Below are 16,084 nucleotides of genomic sequence, written 5' to 3' on the forward strand. Positions count from 1 at the left end.
AACATGGTTACTGGCTCTGGCGTTGGTGGGATCCTGGGAGTTGTAGTATTTGCAGCAATTATTCCAAACTCTACTTCCATCCCAGTTGATTTTACAGGGTGCTGAATATAGGAGGCATGCAGCCTGTGGCTCATGCAACATGCCAAATGACCTAGAGTTCAGAAAGGGAGCAGGTGTAAGGAGATGAAGCCTTTTTTCATTCATTCATTCATTCATTCATTCATTCATTCATTCATTCATTCATTTAACTTATATGCCACCCACACTACCCGACAGTGGCAGCTCTCCTCAAGTTATGGCAACTTCAGAGGCCATGCCTACTATATTCATATTCTTATTTTCACCTTCTTATCCCTTCGGCTCTGCCTTGGCTCACTGGACAGACCCCCTTCCTGTTCATTACACATGAATAGGTACATGTAGAGGTGTACCATCCATAGTCCAGACATACCTGCTGTCGGTACTTTCATAGATGCAGACAACAGCAACATACCCATCCTTCTTGACTTCCTTCCTCTACGCTGTGCATGGCCAGCTGTACCCTTCGGCAAACAGCCAATCTCATATGGCCAGTGGTGATTGGAGGCTGTCGCCACAGCTTCTGGCTGCTTCTCCTGGGTATTGCTGTCAATTTTGAGGGCAGCCTTATGTACATTTCGTAGCCTGACTTGCATCCCCCTCAGCTAGACTAGTCCCTCAGGTGTGATGAAGGGCTCTGTCCTGTCAACAGAGTTGCAACAGGATTCCGCTGACAATCCTATTGGGCTTGATAGATCTAACGGGTAGGTAGGGCTCTTGGCTTCCGGCGGTGAAATGCCCTGATGTTGTCTGTCCTTATTTTTGCAATCTTCCTTTTGCAGTCCAGCATGATGGAGGCAGAATACCAGAAGGGAGCAGTGAAAACAGCAGCCATGCGAGCCCGGCGGCAGTCGCTCATTACGGTACATTGAATGATAGCTTGTGCACCTTAGGCCTCGTTTACATGGGTCTTGCCACATGACTGGATTTATAGTTAATTATATTAAGAAAGCAGATTTATAGAAGGGAGACAAATGACAGATTTAACCAGAAGAGTATTGAACGTGGTACACATAATAACTAAACATAAGATGAAAGCAGGAATAATTCCACTGGAGATTTCTAAAGTGTTGACCAATACTTTAGAAATATCCAGTAAGAATGTTGATAGAAAGAACTGGACGTGGAAAATTGTTTAAGGGTACAATGCACCAACTATATTCTGATAGTTATGCATGTGTATTAGTGAATGATGGAAATCTGACATATCAAATTTTCCTTGGCTGAGGTATCAGACAATGATAGCCCCTTTCCACAATACTACAGTAGTATCTTGGTTTACGAAATTAAACTGTCATCAGGGACGGGGAAATTATGTAAACCGGAATGCGGATTGCTGTAGCAACAGTGGCAGCGGTGGTAGAAACCTCCAGGCGCAATGCATCCTTTTCGTACAGCGAACCCCCCCCCCGTAAAAAACGCAAACCGAGGCATTATTTCTTATGGATTTCAGCTCGTAAACTGAAAATTATGTAAACCGAGGTACACGTAAACCAAGGTACTACTATATTTGCTTTAGTGATAGAACTATTCATGAATGTTATTAGGCAGGACAAATTAATAAAGAGCATAGGTTTTAAAGCTACAATTAAGATTAATGTATTTGCAGATAACATATTATTAACAATAGAATATCCACCAAAGGTGATGAAATGGGTGAAAGTGTATTTGAAGGGATTTGAGGAAGTAACTGGTTGTATGTATAAATTGGAACAAAGTAGAGATGATGTTATTTAACTGTGATAAAGTAGAGAAAGAGATGATTAAGAAAAAAAACTTGATCTTAAAATAAAAAAAAATCTATTAAGGACTTCGGTATAAAAATTTCAAAAAAAAAATGGCAAGATTTTAAAGTAAATTTTGATACATTGAAACCTGAAGTTAAAAATAAATTAGATGAATAAAGAAAGTTAAAATAATCATGGTTTGGCACAATCATTTTGTGTAAAATGAAGATAATGGCCAAAATAAATTTCTTATTTATGATGTTACTGATAAAAATGTTACCATGTTTCCCCAAAAATAAGACCAGGTCTTATATTAATTTTTGCTCCAGTAATGCATTAGGTCTTATTTTCAGGGGATGTTTTATTTTTTTCATGTACAACCATCTACATTTATTCAAATACAGTCATGTCATCTTCTTCTGGTTGCTGCACCATGGTGGAGGGCCAGGTTTCACTTCACTGGGGCTTATTTTGGGGGTAGGGCTTATATTACGAGCATCCTGAAAAAAAATCATACTAGGGCTTATTTTCAGGTTAGGTCTTATTTTCGGGAAAACAGGGCAGAACAAGATTTGAAGGATTGGCATGAGACAGACAGCATATGGAGTATCTTTAACTCCATCTATTTCACCCACCACCTCCTGTATGTATTTGTTTCTATGTCTTTTTGTTTTTATTTTCCTTGTTGGATCATCATGTTTGTACCATTTTCCTTGTTTCTCCACCCTTTTTTAGGCAGGAGGACCTGCAGACAAGATCAAGAAACGCCGGGAGAGCTTGGTAAGAATCGATGTGCATATGTTATTAAAAGTGCAATTGTGTTGTCTTTATTGGCCAGGTAGGCTCGGCCATCTTGGCTTCTCTCGATTTTCAGTAAGTGGTCACCTATAGATTGTTGCTTTTGAATCACTTCCTTCCTTCTTCAAGAAAAGTGTTACCAGCCTGCCATTGGCCCAACTTTGCTTCTTATTCACCTCTAACTTGGCTTCTGTTTTTCCTCTTCTTTTTAGATAGCGGGAGAGACGCCTGCAGAAAAGACCCAAAGTCATCGTCGGTCGAGTCTGGTAAGAGTTTAAATGCTATGCTCCAGTTGAAATAACCCTAATTAGCCATCCTGTCTTCAGAATATTTTATCTGAATTTAACTGGAGTCAGGAAACATACGGTGAAAGCGGCAAGGATTTTTCATTAGCAGGGATAATGTCGTTATTTGCCACTCTGTGGGAGGGCTCTGTCGTTTTACGTATATCGCATGCCAACACATGGCAGAGTAAAGTAGCTACTTCAGGCAGCAGATTTTGGATGACATGACAGGGCAGCATATTATCCATTTTAACACTTTATTATTGTTGTTATTTTCACTTCCAGGAATGAGGAGGGGTGGTTGTGGGACTTTACAATAATGTGGTTGGTTTGGGTCAATATGTACATGGAGCTTCTAATTTGCTACTCTACCTGAGGCATCAAAATGTCTTTTATCTGCCCTGTTTATACTGCCATCTTTTATCAGAAAGCTGTGACAGACTCCAGAAGTGTAGGTCATTTCTTCTTCGGCATACATTTTTATGCTATGCTATGCTATGACATGCTGTCTTTACTTCAGCAGCTGGAGAGTAAGGTGGCTAACGGTTACTTAACAAGCAACAAAAACTGAGATATAGTTAGCTATAACGATTTAAACAGAACTAAACTCGTTAGCCAAAATGTTGTTGCTTAATACAGGAAGCCATAAAGTGAATACCCATTCGGGGGTAGAGTGATTGACTAGGACTCAGGGGGCCTGGTTCGAATTTCCACTCAGTTGTGGGAGCTCCCTATGAAAGTGGAACTGGTAAAACCCACTCCTTAAATATCTCACTTACTTTGAAAGCCCTGTTAGGATTGCTGTCAGATCATTCTGACTCAAAGGCACATAATACACACAAGAGTAGGTGTACTGAATCAGAGGGGATATGGTGAGTCAGCTCCTCTAAAAGTTCCATTGATTCAGATGGGTCTACTCTAACAGTGACTTACTTTAGTGCGGTAAACTACAGCTAGAGTAGGCCCACCTGGATCAATGGAGCTTACAGAGGAGTTGACTCACTAAATATCCATTGATTCAATGGGTATTCTACTAAATAACAGAATTTTGGCCAATATATTATTAAAATAAAGTTAAAATGAAATTAAAAGACTTTTTAAAAACTTAATTAAATACTAATAATAGTTTACCTTTAAAAAAGAGAGAAAAACAGTGCATCAGCTAACGTTCACTGAAGGCTGCCTGAATAAAAAGGTCTTTGCTAACAGCAGAAGGATAGCACAGAGGGGGGGCAAACCTGGCCTTTCTTGGCTAGGCATTGCAGAGACGGGGGTCAGCAACCAAGATGGCCCTCTCTCAAGTCTTAAAATTACATTGTTGTTTTTACTGTAAGCCGCCTAGAGTGGTCTAATATGATCAGATAGGCGGGATAGAAATAAAATAAATAAATAAATAAATAAATAAATAAATGAACCTCTGATGGGCCATGGAAAGGGCCTCTCCAGCAGATTTCAGTGCCCTGGCAGTGTTTGGAAGAATACAGTTCTTCACATAGCCTGGACCAAAGTTGTATAGTGCTTTATAGGACATAACTCTTTGAATTGCTAGAAGTAGAGCAACACCCAACAAAACACTCGTGGAAGAGGAGTTGCATGCATGTTTGTAGGGAGGGAATTATATGCTGCACTACTGGGGGTAGGTTGACATTTGCAAACACTCTTTAGAGCAGACTCACATAGGTGACATTACAGTAAAACAATTTAGAGGTAACTCAGTCATGTTTCATCACCCCAATTGGATACCTCCAGGAACTGGTGCAAGTAGCATATTAGTTTTAACTGTTCAAATGCACTCCTGGCCATCACCTATGAGCATCCAGCTCAGGGGTGAATCCAGAAGTGCACCTAACATATGAACCAAAGATTTAAGGGGGAGTGTAATCACATGCAGTCCACAATGGAGTCATATTCCTTGGTTTGTCCTTCAAATGGCCATAATCACCTCCGTCTTGTCTAGTTTAAGTTTCACATTGTTCACCCTCATCCACTTGATTACTGACTCCAGACACTGGTTTGGAACCAAACGACTTCCTAGATTTAAGTAGAAAGCATACACAGAGATGGGCATCATCAGTTCAGTTGTGGCATCAAACTCCAGAGCGCTGGATAATCTCTCCCAGAGGCAGCATGCGTATGTATGTGGTCCCCTATAGTATTTGCTGAGGCCAACAGAGCACAAGCCAACATCAGGGCATCAAAGAGGAGTTTCCTCCCAATTCCAACTTGACCCTCCTGGAAAGACCAGTGCCACTGTAAGACAGTGTTGCCAGGTCTTATCCCAAAAAAGGGTGACCAAGGAGGATACTGTGGTTGATGAGATCAAAAGATGCTCAAGTTAATTCAAGCAGAACTAACAGGGACTCATTCCCCCGTGCAGTTTCTTGCAAGGGATGTCCACTGGGATGGTCAAACCTGACTTTGCTCCATACCTGGGCCTGCAGCTAGACTGAAATGGATCTGAATCTCTGGAGCTGGGAGCCCAGTAAATTCCAAGCACCTAGCCAAATAATGGAATACAGTGGTGCCTCGCTAGACAGTTAACCCGCATTACAGTTTTTTCACTAGACACTGACTTTTTTGCGATCGCTATAGCGATTCGCAAAACATTGATTCCTATGGGGGAATTTTGCTGGACAATGTTTCGTCCCTGCTTAGCAAAGTGATTTTCACTAGATGGCGATTTTGACAGCTTCCTCTGCGCTTGCAAAACAGGTGTTTTTGGGACCTAAGCTTCGCAAGACAGCGATTTAAACAGCTGATTGGCGGTTCGCAAAGCAGCTTTCCTACAGCCAATCTTCGCTAGACAACGATGATTCTTCAACATTGGAATGCATTAAACAGGTTTCAATGCATTCCAATGGGGAAATGCTTTTCGCTAGACAATGATTTCGCTAAACAGCAATTTCAGTGGAACGGATTATCATCGTCTAGCGAGGTACCACTGTATTGGAATCTGCCTGGTGGTTATTCATCATGACAGGATTCAGGGAAGACCAGGGAGGGATCTTACAACAGTCTCTTTCACGCATGATGAGATCCTGCCTTCTTGAAGAGAGGGATTCAATCCTTCATCCATTCAGACCTTCCCTGGTTACTTGTAGGAGCCAGGAAGTCAAGAGTCCAGCATTTTTTTCAACTTCCCAATGATCGTCCACATCCTCAGGCTATACAAGTGGGAACATATCTACTATTATTGGGCAATCCGGAATCAAAGTGATATCCACTGGGACTTCATCAGTTACATTGTCCAAACTGAAATGGATTTGAGCAATTTCACCCGCAGTGCCCTGCAAACTGTTTGCAACAGGCTGTTGAGTGGTTTCTATTTTCTTCTTGCAGGCCAAAGCAATAACAGGCCCTTGACCACTCAAAACAGCCAACTCTGTGCAGCTGCAATGATGGCAGAGAAAAATGATGTCTTCACTGCCAACATTGCCATGGAGCAGCTCTAACGAGTTTCAGCCCACGTTCAGTCGCATTTTTTTCCGGGTTTTCTGCCAACGTTACTCTGGTCTCCTTCCCACTGGTTCTATTACCGCCAACTCCCTAATAGATCAGAGAGCAAGTATAGCTCTACCCTGCGGAAGTACACTTAGGAACAATTGACTACTGCTCTGGGTGTTTCCCCATTCCGGAGGTCAACCTTGAAGTAGCATCGTTCTGATGTTTGCAGTGATGTACACTGGAGAGGAACTCAGGATCCTGCCTTGCATCTTATTGTCACTGCAACATCTGAGGGGGAGACTGAGCACTATAGACAAAGGCACACAAGACACCTCTTTTCATATGCTGTATTTGTAAGGATATTTAGCATTTTTATTAGCAGAATGCAGCAGGCTGTTGCTGAATGTATAGCCCTTAGGAGTAACTACTCTGGAAACTGGTAGTGAGGTAGAAATAGAGAAGATACATTTATTGCTTTTTGAAATCCATTCAGAGAAATGGGCTACAGTCCACAAATGCTTATACCAAATGAAACATATTTTTAAGGGGCAATAGGCTCTTTCGTTGTTCATTTAGACACAGTGTGTGAGGAAACCAACAAGGGAGAGGTTAATGATTCCCTCAAAGCCTCAAAAATATGGCCACCCCGAGGGTTACCAACAAGGAGTCCAAAGGAGTTTGTTTGCTTGTGATGACCCAATTTTTTTTTCCATACAGACCCTGTTTTTCCATATACTTACTGTCTGTCTGTCTGTCTGCCTGCCTGCCTGCCTGCCTGCCTGCCTGCCTGCCTGCCTGCCTGCCTGCCTTCCTGCCTTCCTGCCTTCCTTCCTTCCTTCCTTCCTTCCTTCCTTCCTTCCTTCCTTCCTTCCTTCCTTCCTTCCTTCCTTCCTTCCTTCCTTCCTTCCTTCCTTCCTTCCTTCCTTCCTGTAGCACCAGCTAATAGAACAGAACCATGGCCATTACACAGGCTTGGTGTGATTCAGAGGTGCATGCTGCGCATCATGTTCCACTGATGTACCCTTTCAGTGGACACTTTGGAGTCATATGAGAAGTGGGGGGAGAGATGAAGCGGTTTGAGTCAATTGCACCAAGTTTCTTTCTTATGTTTTGTATTTGTTGTTTGCTTGTTTTCTGACCGCATAGACAGGAGGTCCCACAGAGAGGAGCCAGAAGTATCAGGAGAGCTTGGTAAGCAGAGTAATACAATGGATCTGGAACGTACAGGGTCAAAGGACCAGAGCTTTTGGATGATCCAGGATGGTGAGGGTGGCATGTTCCTTAGCATTACCATCTCATGCTTCCTTGTTCCCCTTGAGCTTATCTGGAAACCTCACATTAGCCGGGGAGGGAGGGATTTCCTCAGCAACAGTCTGTTGTTGTGAACACTTCCTGATGTAATGTAAAGTGCCTGGAGATGGGTTTCTTTCAGATGGGCAAATAAAACCCATAAGGTTTACAAAAGCTCTGCGCCAGGCGGAGATATAAATTGCTTGAACTGCTTTGATGACATGGCCCGATACGGTTGTTGACATCTTTTTGACTGTTCTTATGGAAACTCACGTAGTGTGTATGTATATGTGCACTTCAAAAATGTACCACCGGTGATGTCTTTAGGCAACTGCGGTCCTCCAAATGTTGGACTGTACAATTCCTTACCCTTGCTTGTACTTCCTAAGACTGACTTGTAGCCAAAAGCATCTGGAGGAGCACAGCTGCTCATCCCTGCCGTAAATATACAGTGGACCCTTGACTTACAGATGGCTCCACTTACAGACTTTTCGAGTTATAGACTTCTCTGGCTGCAAAATTTACGTTCGACTTGCAGCCAGAGAATCGACCTACAGACAGGAAAAAACAAAACAAAATGGAACAAAAATGGCCGGTTATGGATTAATCGGTTTTCAATGCATTGTAGGTCAATGGAGTCTCGACCTACAGGCTTTTTGACCTGCAGCCACCGTTCCAATACAGATCAATTCTGTAAGTCGAGGGTCCACTGTATATTCTGCGGGCAACATAACAATTTTTAGCCCTATGCTCCCCTTCAGTGGATGCTTATGAGTGATACATGGAAATGTCAAACTGTTTATACATGTTACTGAAAACTAAGACTTAACTGGGTTCAATGAAATTTAATCAGATTTAAACTCACGGAAGATATTACAGGTACATGATTGAAACTTTCAATCCGTATGACGTTTGATCCACACATGAGGTGGGAAACTGTGTGCGATGCCCAGTTTTCAAAATGGACTCTCACTTCAAATCATTCAGAGAGGAAAACATTGTTATGGCAGAAAATCTACTCATGCTGTATTTTTCCTTTGGGGGGGAGAAATAATTTTTATGACAACATTAAGTAAAAGTGGGAAACTGGATTTGTACTCTCTCTCTATTGTGCAAATTCTTTTCCTTACAGAGAAAGAATTGTTTACTTGTGTTTCTTTAACAGGAAGGCATTTTAAAAACTGGCACCCCAATCTAGTTTAGCGCTAGATTGGATTATACCACTATATTTCAATGCATATGTTCTCTGTCCTCAGACTCTGAACGCTTTCTCAGACCCAAAAGCTGGAAAGTCCAAAGGGCTGTCATGGAAGAAGAAGACAAATAATCTGAATTGTTTAGGTTCCTTTCCATACCTATATCTCCCCTTCCTACAAACTTTCCCCCCCCCCCCAATTGCCTGTATGAGAGGAGAAAGCATTAATAATGCAATGCTGCAGTTTTCTGTAATCATACCCTTCATTTCTCCAGGAAGGAACATCTTTGGACCAAAATCAGGGTCATGATGGAAGCTCGGTAAGACTGCTTGTGCAGTTCCTCAAAATGAAATTAATTAGCTGTCGTTTGGCGCAGTCTCCCTAAAAGATTATTAGAAACATCTGGGCACTGTAGCCAGGGAGAGAGAAAGGGGAAAGAAGCAAATGAAGCTTGCTTTTTCATTTCAGTGTTCCTTTGGTGATTTCCAAATGGACATGAAGCCTCTTAAACATGAAGCATTCATGCTAAGAGGGCTACACAAAAGTTTCATGCTCTTTTATGTATCCACCTTTGTTTTATCCAATGCATGCCTGATAATTTTTTGTGAAATACTGTAGCATCACAAGGAGCATCAGCAGTACATCAGAATGCCTCTGATTGGCTGGCATGGGAAGTTTGGATCTGTAAAAGGGCCTGGAATCCATCTTTGCTCAGTTGTTCTGTATCCTTTTTGCCTTGATTTTTAAGGTTATGTGTTCCATTTCTTATTGTTTTTGCAGCTTCCATGCACAGCCTGCCTATGCCAGTAAAATGTCTTCATGGGCTTATTTTTTGAATTTCATTTCCCTCACCACCACCACCACCACCACCTCAGTCCTTATATCTTTGGGGAGTTTTCCCTCCCCCTCCCCTTCCCCCCCCCAGCTGTTTTCTTACTCTGCCGCCTGCTTGCCCTACCTGGTGCCAATTCACTGAAGAGGAACAGAGAAGTCATCAGGTGGTGGGAGGGGAGAAATCTCCACATATTCCAGTATGCTTGGTTGGAGGTCCACTTGGGTTGTATTTTTTGCCTTTATTTTCTTGCTTTCTTTTTCAAAGTTTTCGGAAGAGCGGGCGATGTGTGTGCTTCTTATTTTGCTAGCTTTTCCTTCAGTGTGTGACAGGGTGCTTTCCCTGTTTGATTGATTTTTTAAAAAAGGGATTTGATTAACATACTGTGTATTTTATTCTGTTAAATGTTTATATTTTGGTGGGCCTTTGGGACTTTGTTTTGTTTTTTGCTTCTGAAAGTGTGTGGGCCAGGAGAATGGTGGACTGCTTACTGCTTCCCCGCCTTTCTTTTCCTCTTGTGCTGCCCAAGCCCAGAGATTTTTTTGTTGGGCCAGGTGAGTGGCACTGACTCATGCTTTCCCCCACCCCTCTATCCTAATTTTTAATGCTTTCCTACTTTTTTTAATTGTTTGGTGGTTGGAATGAGTTTTTCTATTTTTATTTTTTGCTCTGTGTGTAGGACTGGTGGTGATGGGGCATCTTGACTGGAAGAGCACCTTTGTGTGGCCTCTCCTGGTAGTAGGCACTGCCAGAGACTGGCTCTGCTTTTGCATTGTAGTGTGGGGATTTTGCTTTGTAGCTGTAATTGGACTCAGCTTGGTGCTGCAATGGATCTGGTGGCAGCGTAGTTTCGCCTAGAGAGACGAGCTGCTTGACCACAACTTCATCTCACCCATGGTCAAGCATGCTCCGCCTCTTGGGCCAAAGAAGTCCATCCATGAGCATGAGACAAGGGAGGTTTGCTATCTTTGGGGGAGCTGCGAGAAGATAACTGGCTCACTTTTTGTGCACTATGAAGAGCAATCTCCTGCTACATAAGAAGGAGATGGATACCCCAAAGCACTGTCTCGTCTCCAGTGTTAGCATCAAGTGTGAGTGTTTGGTGGAGCACCACCTTGGGGTTCACCAGGCGATTGGAGCAGTAGGTATAAGTAGATAGAGGTGTCCTGGCCTCACGGAGCTTCATTCTCTGGGAACTCTGGCTCAGATCATGATGATCCTGAGGCCATTTAAGGATGTCATTGAGGCTCTGTGTGGAGTTACCATGGGTTTGGAACACGTCCTGCTCCTTCCCAATGTCCTCAAGACCCAGAGGAACAAGGTTAAGCTGCCTCTTCTAAGCTTCCCTGACCTGCACATCGAGATGGACAAGAGGGACTAGGAGAGTGGCCAGCTGTGCTGCTGGCCACATGCCAAATACGTTATTCTTAGTCTGCAGAAAAATAAGATGGTTGGGCATGTCTGAACCATGTTTGTGTGGCAGGGCCACACACAGGTCTTCTTGTGCAAGTAAAAGGGAATGACCTGCAGTCAAGCAAAGTTTAAACAGACCAGATAGCAGGCAGCCCTCTTTCTAGGAGCCAGACAAACCCAAGAGGAAAAGAAGGGTATGTCTAATCCTAGCCAGTCAAACACCCTCCCTCACCCATATCTGAGGCCGGCCAACATCCTCTCTCGCACCCCAAAAATAGTTATTCAAAGTCTTCTTCTCTGTCTGTATCTGAGAAAAACGTTTTGGTGTGGCGGGCACCAGCAACACTAGCAGTGCTGTAGGCAATGCCCACAAGGTTAGGTGAGAGGGAATTGGGTTGCCAGCGCCAAGCAAGAAAGACAGTGGGCCTGCTATGAGCAGTGAGGATGAGGATGATGGAGACTGTGATCATATCAACTAGTGCTGTCTACAAATGTCTGGTGATAATTTTTCTCCCTCACTTTTGTTTCTTGCTTTGGGAGGGGTTGTCTCCCAGCTGTTTTGCCTCTTCTTGTTTCGGCGTTGTTTTTTAGGTTTTACGGCTTTCGGACGAGTGCCGGGAAGCCCAAATGGGGAAACCTGAAATGAATGATCCTGCAGGAAGCCTTCTCTTTCATGTCAGACAAAAGGATTGAGATGCACAAGCAGGAAGGCCAAAGAAAAGCAAAAGACACACTCCCCCAAAAGAACCTGGAATGATGGAAACCAAAATTTTCAGTGTGCACAATCCTAATTCTGTCTTGCTTTAGTCAGTTACAGTGGGGCCGTAGGAGGCCCAGATGGTAAAATGCAGCTTTCTGAGCTTGTATAGATAGGCCTGGAGGCTTCTAGAGAGTCAAAGATGGAGGAACATGCAGCATGTAAGTGGGATGCAGAGTTTAATGCATGCAAAACAGGATAACAATGAAAATTGTTGATAGAACAAGAATGAGAGAATTGCTAAGTAAATTTCAACACACTTTCTTGGGGTAGTAAATAGAAACAAAACAGATGTCTTATGGCATCTTTAAGATTCATACATATATTGACACTTTCTCCCTTATTCAGGAAGAAAAGCAGTACTGTATTAATTTATTTAATGTAAACTTTCGTGGATTACAATCCACTTCCTCTGATCCATGGAGTAAAGTTAATTAGGTCATGGGTTTATATATACAGTGTATGCAGTTGTGGGGTATGGAACAGAATGCAAAAGATGAGAAATACCGTATTTTTCCATGTATAAGATACCGCCGTGTATAAGACGCCCCCCCCCCATTTTTCTAACCCAAAAGTAAGAAATCTAAGTGGGACTTAGCAAGTGTAGGGGGAAAGGGATCAAAGCCCTGCAGGATCACTTTGATCCCTGCTTTCCCTTCCATTTGTTTTTGTTCTCCTCTCAGCTTACTTCCGTGTATAAGACAACCCTCAATTTTTATTCTAAGAATTTTAGACAAAGGTATAGTCTTATACATGGAAAAATATGTACCTCTGTAGAAGAATTGTAACCTTTTTTTTCTTAGTCATATTTCAAATTTTCTTTGTTTCTCCACTCCTTTAGGCAGGAGGAAATCCAGAAAGAAGCCAAAAGCATCAGGGGAGCTCGGTAAGATGTACACACTAAATACGATATAAGGTTACCTGTGTCAAAGCAAAGCAAAATGTGCTGCTTATATGCCGCCTGATAGCACTTATAGCACTCTCTGGGCAGTTTACAATGTAATTTTCGAGTCTTCATGTATTTTATTATTATTTTTTTTAAAAAAACGCTAATTGTTTTCAGATTCCAGTCTGGCTTCCCTGGGTTCAGAGAAGGAGGAGCAGGAAATGTGGGGAGACATGGCAAGCTGGCTAATAGAAGGGCCAGTGAGACCTTTAAGACCACACAGTTTTATTTAGCAGATGTTTTAGAACCTGCAGGCCACAAAAGCGGCTTAAAAAAAATAAACGCGCTAGCCTTAAAGGTGTCACAGGCCTTTGAGGTTTCTGCCATAACAGGGTAACACAGCTACCGTCTTGAAGCAATTTTTCTTTCATGTGCATAAGTTTAAAGTCTTGCTTTCTAATATATTCCCAGCCATGGTGATACTTCCTGCAAGGACCAGGGTCTTAAAAATAAAAATAAATCAGAGGCTGTTTTATTTTCCCCATCTCCACCTTCCCTCAAATGGAGAATGGATCTTATCTGGCTGATTTACCTGTGTTCAAATCCACTCTGTTTTTGAAGAGGATCAGCCACATTATGGGAAGTCAAAGCAGCCTGCCATTCTGGAAATCCACAGACTTTACAAACTTATTTTTAGTCTATGTGATTACCAGACTGTTTTGGCTACATATTCCCTTTGGAAAGTCATGGAATTCATTCATGCTCTATTCACGACTTAATGACTAAACAACAATAACAAGAAGTAGCCTGGTGTTTGCAGCTTGTTAAGATTACTGTCCTCTAACCACGCTTCCTGCCAATCTGGACAGCCAGAGCAGAGCTACCTTAACAAGCTGTAAACAAGGTGAGTGCTAATTTCCTCCCCTTTTTCTGGAGACGCCTTAGTAGTAGGCTGAAGTGAATTAACCCAGGAAATCCCAACTTTCACAGCAAATAATTTCACTTTTTTTCCTGCCATGTAGTCACACCCTCAGTCGTTATCATTATTTCCATTGTTTCTCCAGCCCCAGCAAGAAGGATCTTCTGTGGGCAGAAGTCCAGATCATCAGGCAAAATTGGTAAGATTGAGCATGGCATTGATTAGTTGCCCTTGGCACTCCTTCATTGCATACCTAGAGTTGGAAATATGGTGATTCTAACTCGTTTCAATTAATAATCATGCAGTCTTGATCTCTTTATGGATTATAATGAGATAGTAATATGCAGAGATGCAAAAATGCTGCTCTGATTGCTCATAGAGTAAGATGGGGAATATTAGCACCCTGATATTTTCATTTATGCCCTTCCACATTCTCTTACAATTGACCATGGTTGTTCAAAGCCAATGTATCTGGGGGGACAGAGGTTCCCCCCTTTTTGTTGAAAGTGAGGAGGATTTAGGAGAAGCAAAGGCAAACATTTCTTCTCCAATTCCCATTCCAAACCATGATTGGGAATTCAGGGGCTTTTAAAGCTCATCTCTTGTTTCAGACTTGGGTGAAGCCACATAGTGTTATTATCCCAAAATGTATCTTATTCTAACAGATTTTACTTCTTTCGGTATCTGAAGCTCTAAGATTGAATACTTTATTTATTTACTTTATTTACGGTCAAAGACCAGTAAAACTGAATCAATATAAAATAGATACATATAATTATATGGTAAAATCAGGGTAATAAAATTCCATTAAACATGATAAAACAACTCCTTATTTCCAGTTAATAACATCATGTATCCTTAACATAAGTAAAACCTCAGACATCTCTAAGATTGTAGCGTACTAGCTTGGGAGTAAGTCCAATTCAAAGTCCCCGAGCCTAAAAGTCTCCTTTCCTTCTTGACTTCCATGTACCTGAGGAACTTGGAGACTAGCCCATATTCTTAATCTTTCTTAAGTCATGAAGAACTAATACACAGAGATGTTCTGATGTATATATTTGGATCCAAAGCTATTTAATGATTACCGGAATGGGGAACATATGGGTCTTTAGATTTTGTTGACTGCAGTTCCCGCCATCCCTTACTACTGACTGTGCATTCTTCACTCCTGACCTAACAGAACTATAACTACTGATTTGGTTTGGGGATTTGTCTAAGATTCAAAGATTTACGAGTAACAGCTTATTCATTTCTAACTGTCAACAGCACACTGGAAAATCAGGAGAGTGAGAAGAGACAAGCCAGGGGTCAGGACTTCGGGAATTACGCATCATGGGAAAAGAGGATCGCTACAGAAGATGCCAGAAGCTGGTGGCAATCAGTGGATTAGCAACCAAAAAGGCTAAATCATGTGACTGACAATAATGTGGTTAGAATAATTTCCAAAATGGAGACCTTTCAAAACCAGCAGCACTTTGGCATGTTAAAAAACATTGGCTGTAAGAAAATCACCAAGGGAAGGGAGAGAATTTACCACATACATTGAACTCAAGCGACAGCCTTAATATTAACACGATTCCTTGGATATGAGCTATGAAGGAACTCTCCTCTGAGCAGGCAGGATTTCTCATGAGTAACTTCCGGAGTTCCTTATGTGGTTTGGAAAATTCAAAGTTCTGGCCCATTCTTTGCAGGCAAAACCAAGAATGAACACCCAGGATTTCCGGATCTGAAGATATACCTGTAACAATGTTCTAAGAGCCATTAGTGGCAAATATTGTTGAGTCTAGGTTGACGCATATGACTTACGTCTGGCCCAATAGGAAGGAATGTGGGGAAGAGTACTGTTGCCTTAGGCAACGTTCATCACCAAATTTCGGATCATGTGTTCTCTCATATACTAGTGTTCTAATCAAGAGACATTGGTTTAACCTTCTTCTGGCCTTCTATAAAGCCACACGCTGGCGCTGTGCCCTGCTCCAGCAACTGCTATCTCATCTGGGATTGCTTTGCATGCAGCGAGAGGAAGAGGATTTTGTTTGCTAGTCTGATAGAGATGAAGGTATTCATATACGAATATCCCCGCACAGGTGGCATTAACAAGGGTCCAGCCCCATGGGGCTGGATGGTCCACACACCAATCCACCTTGGACGCGGATGGCGGAATTCTACCAATGGCTCTGCAGCACGCGATCCGCTCGCCACTCCTGGCAGGAGGCGGGAGGACAACACTCGCTGCAAGGTCGAAGAGTGGTGAGCGGATCACGCCCTGCAGAGCGATTGGTAGAATCATGCCGTCCGCATCGGTGAGTAGACCGTCCGGCCCCATCGGACTGGACCCTCGTTAACGCCACCTCTGTGGGTATATTCATATACAAATACCCCCATCTCTATTCCTGATTATCACACGATCTGGTTAACTGCACACTAAAATGAAATATCCTGGAGAGTGCTGTATAT

The 16,084-nt window shown here is 42.4% G+C and overlaps 1 protein-coding gene across 1 annotated transcript in view; it reads left to right on the top strand.

The window, feature by feature from the left end:
- The window catches only part of CATSPER4 (cation channel sperm associated 4), a 40,988-nt gene extending 25,231 nt beyond the window's left edge, over positions 1-15,757 (top strand). The window contains exons 11-18 of the mRNA XM_072980013.2: positions 861-941; positions 2,541-2,585; positions 2,816-2,869; positions 7,478-7,522; positions 9,092-9,136; positions 12,661-12,705; positions 13,770-13,823; positions 14,891-15,757. Of these exons, the coding sequence (XP_072836114.2) occupies positions 861-941; positions 2,541-2,585; positions 2,816-2,869; positions 7,478-7,522; positions 9,092-9,136; positions 12,661-12,705; positions 13,770-13,823; positions 14,891-14,914 (393 nt within the window). The 3' untranslated portion in view covers positions 14,915-15,757. The remainder of the gene's footprint in view (positions 1-860; positions 942-2,540; positions 2,586-2,815; positions 2,870-7,477; positions 7,523-9,091; positions 9,137-12,660; positions 12,706-13,769; positions 13,824-14,890) is intronic.
- Positions 15,758-16,084: the final 327 nt, after the last annotated feature.

Source organism: Pogona vitticeps, chromosome 9 (genome assembly GCF_051106095.1).
Source record: "Pogona vitticeps strain Pit_001003342236 chromosome 9, PviZW2.1, whole genome shotgun sequence".
NCBI classification, from domain to species: Eukaryota; Metazoa; Chordata; class Lepidosauria; order Squamata; family Agamidae; genus Pogona; species Pogona vitticeps.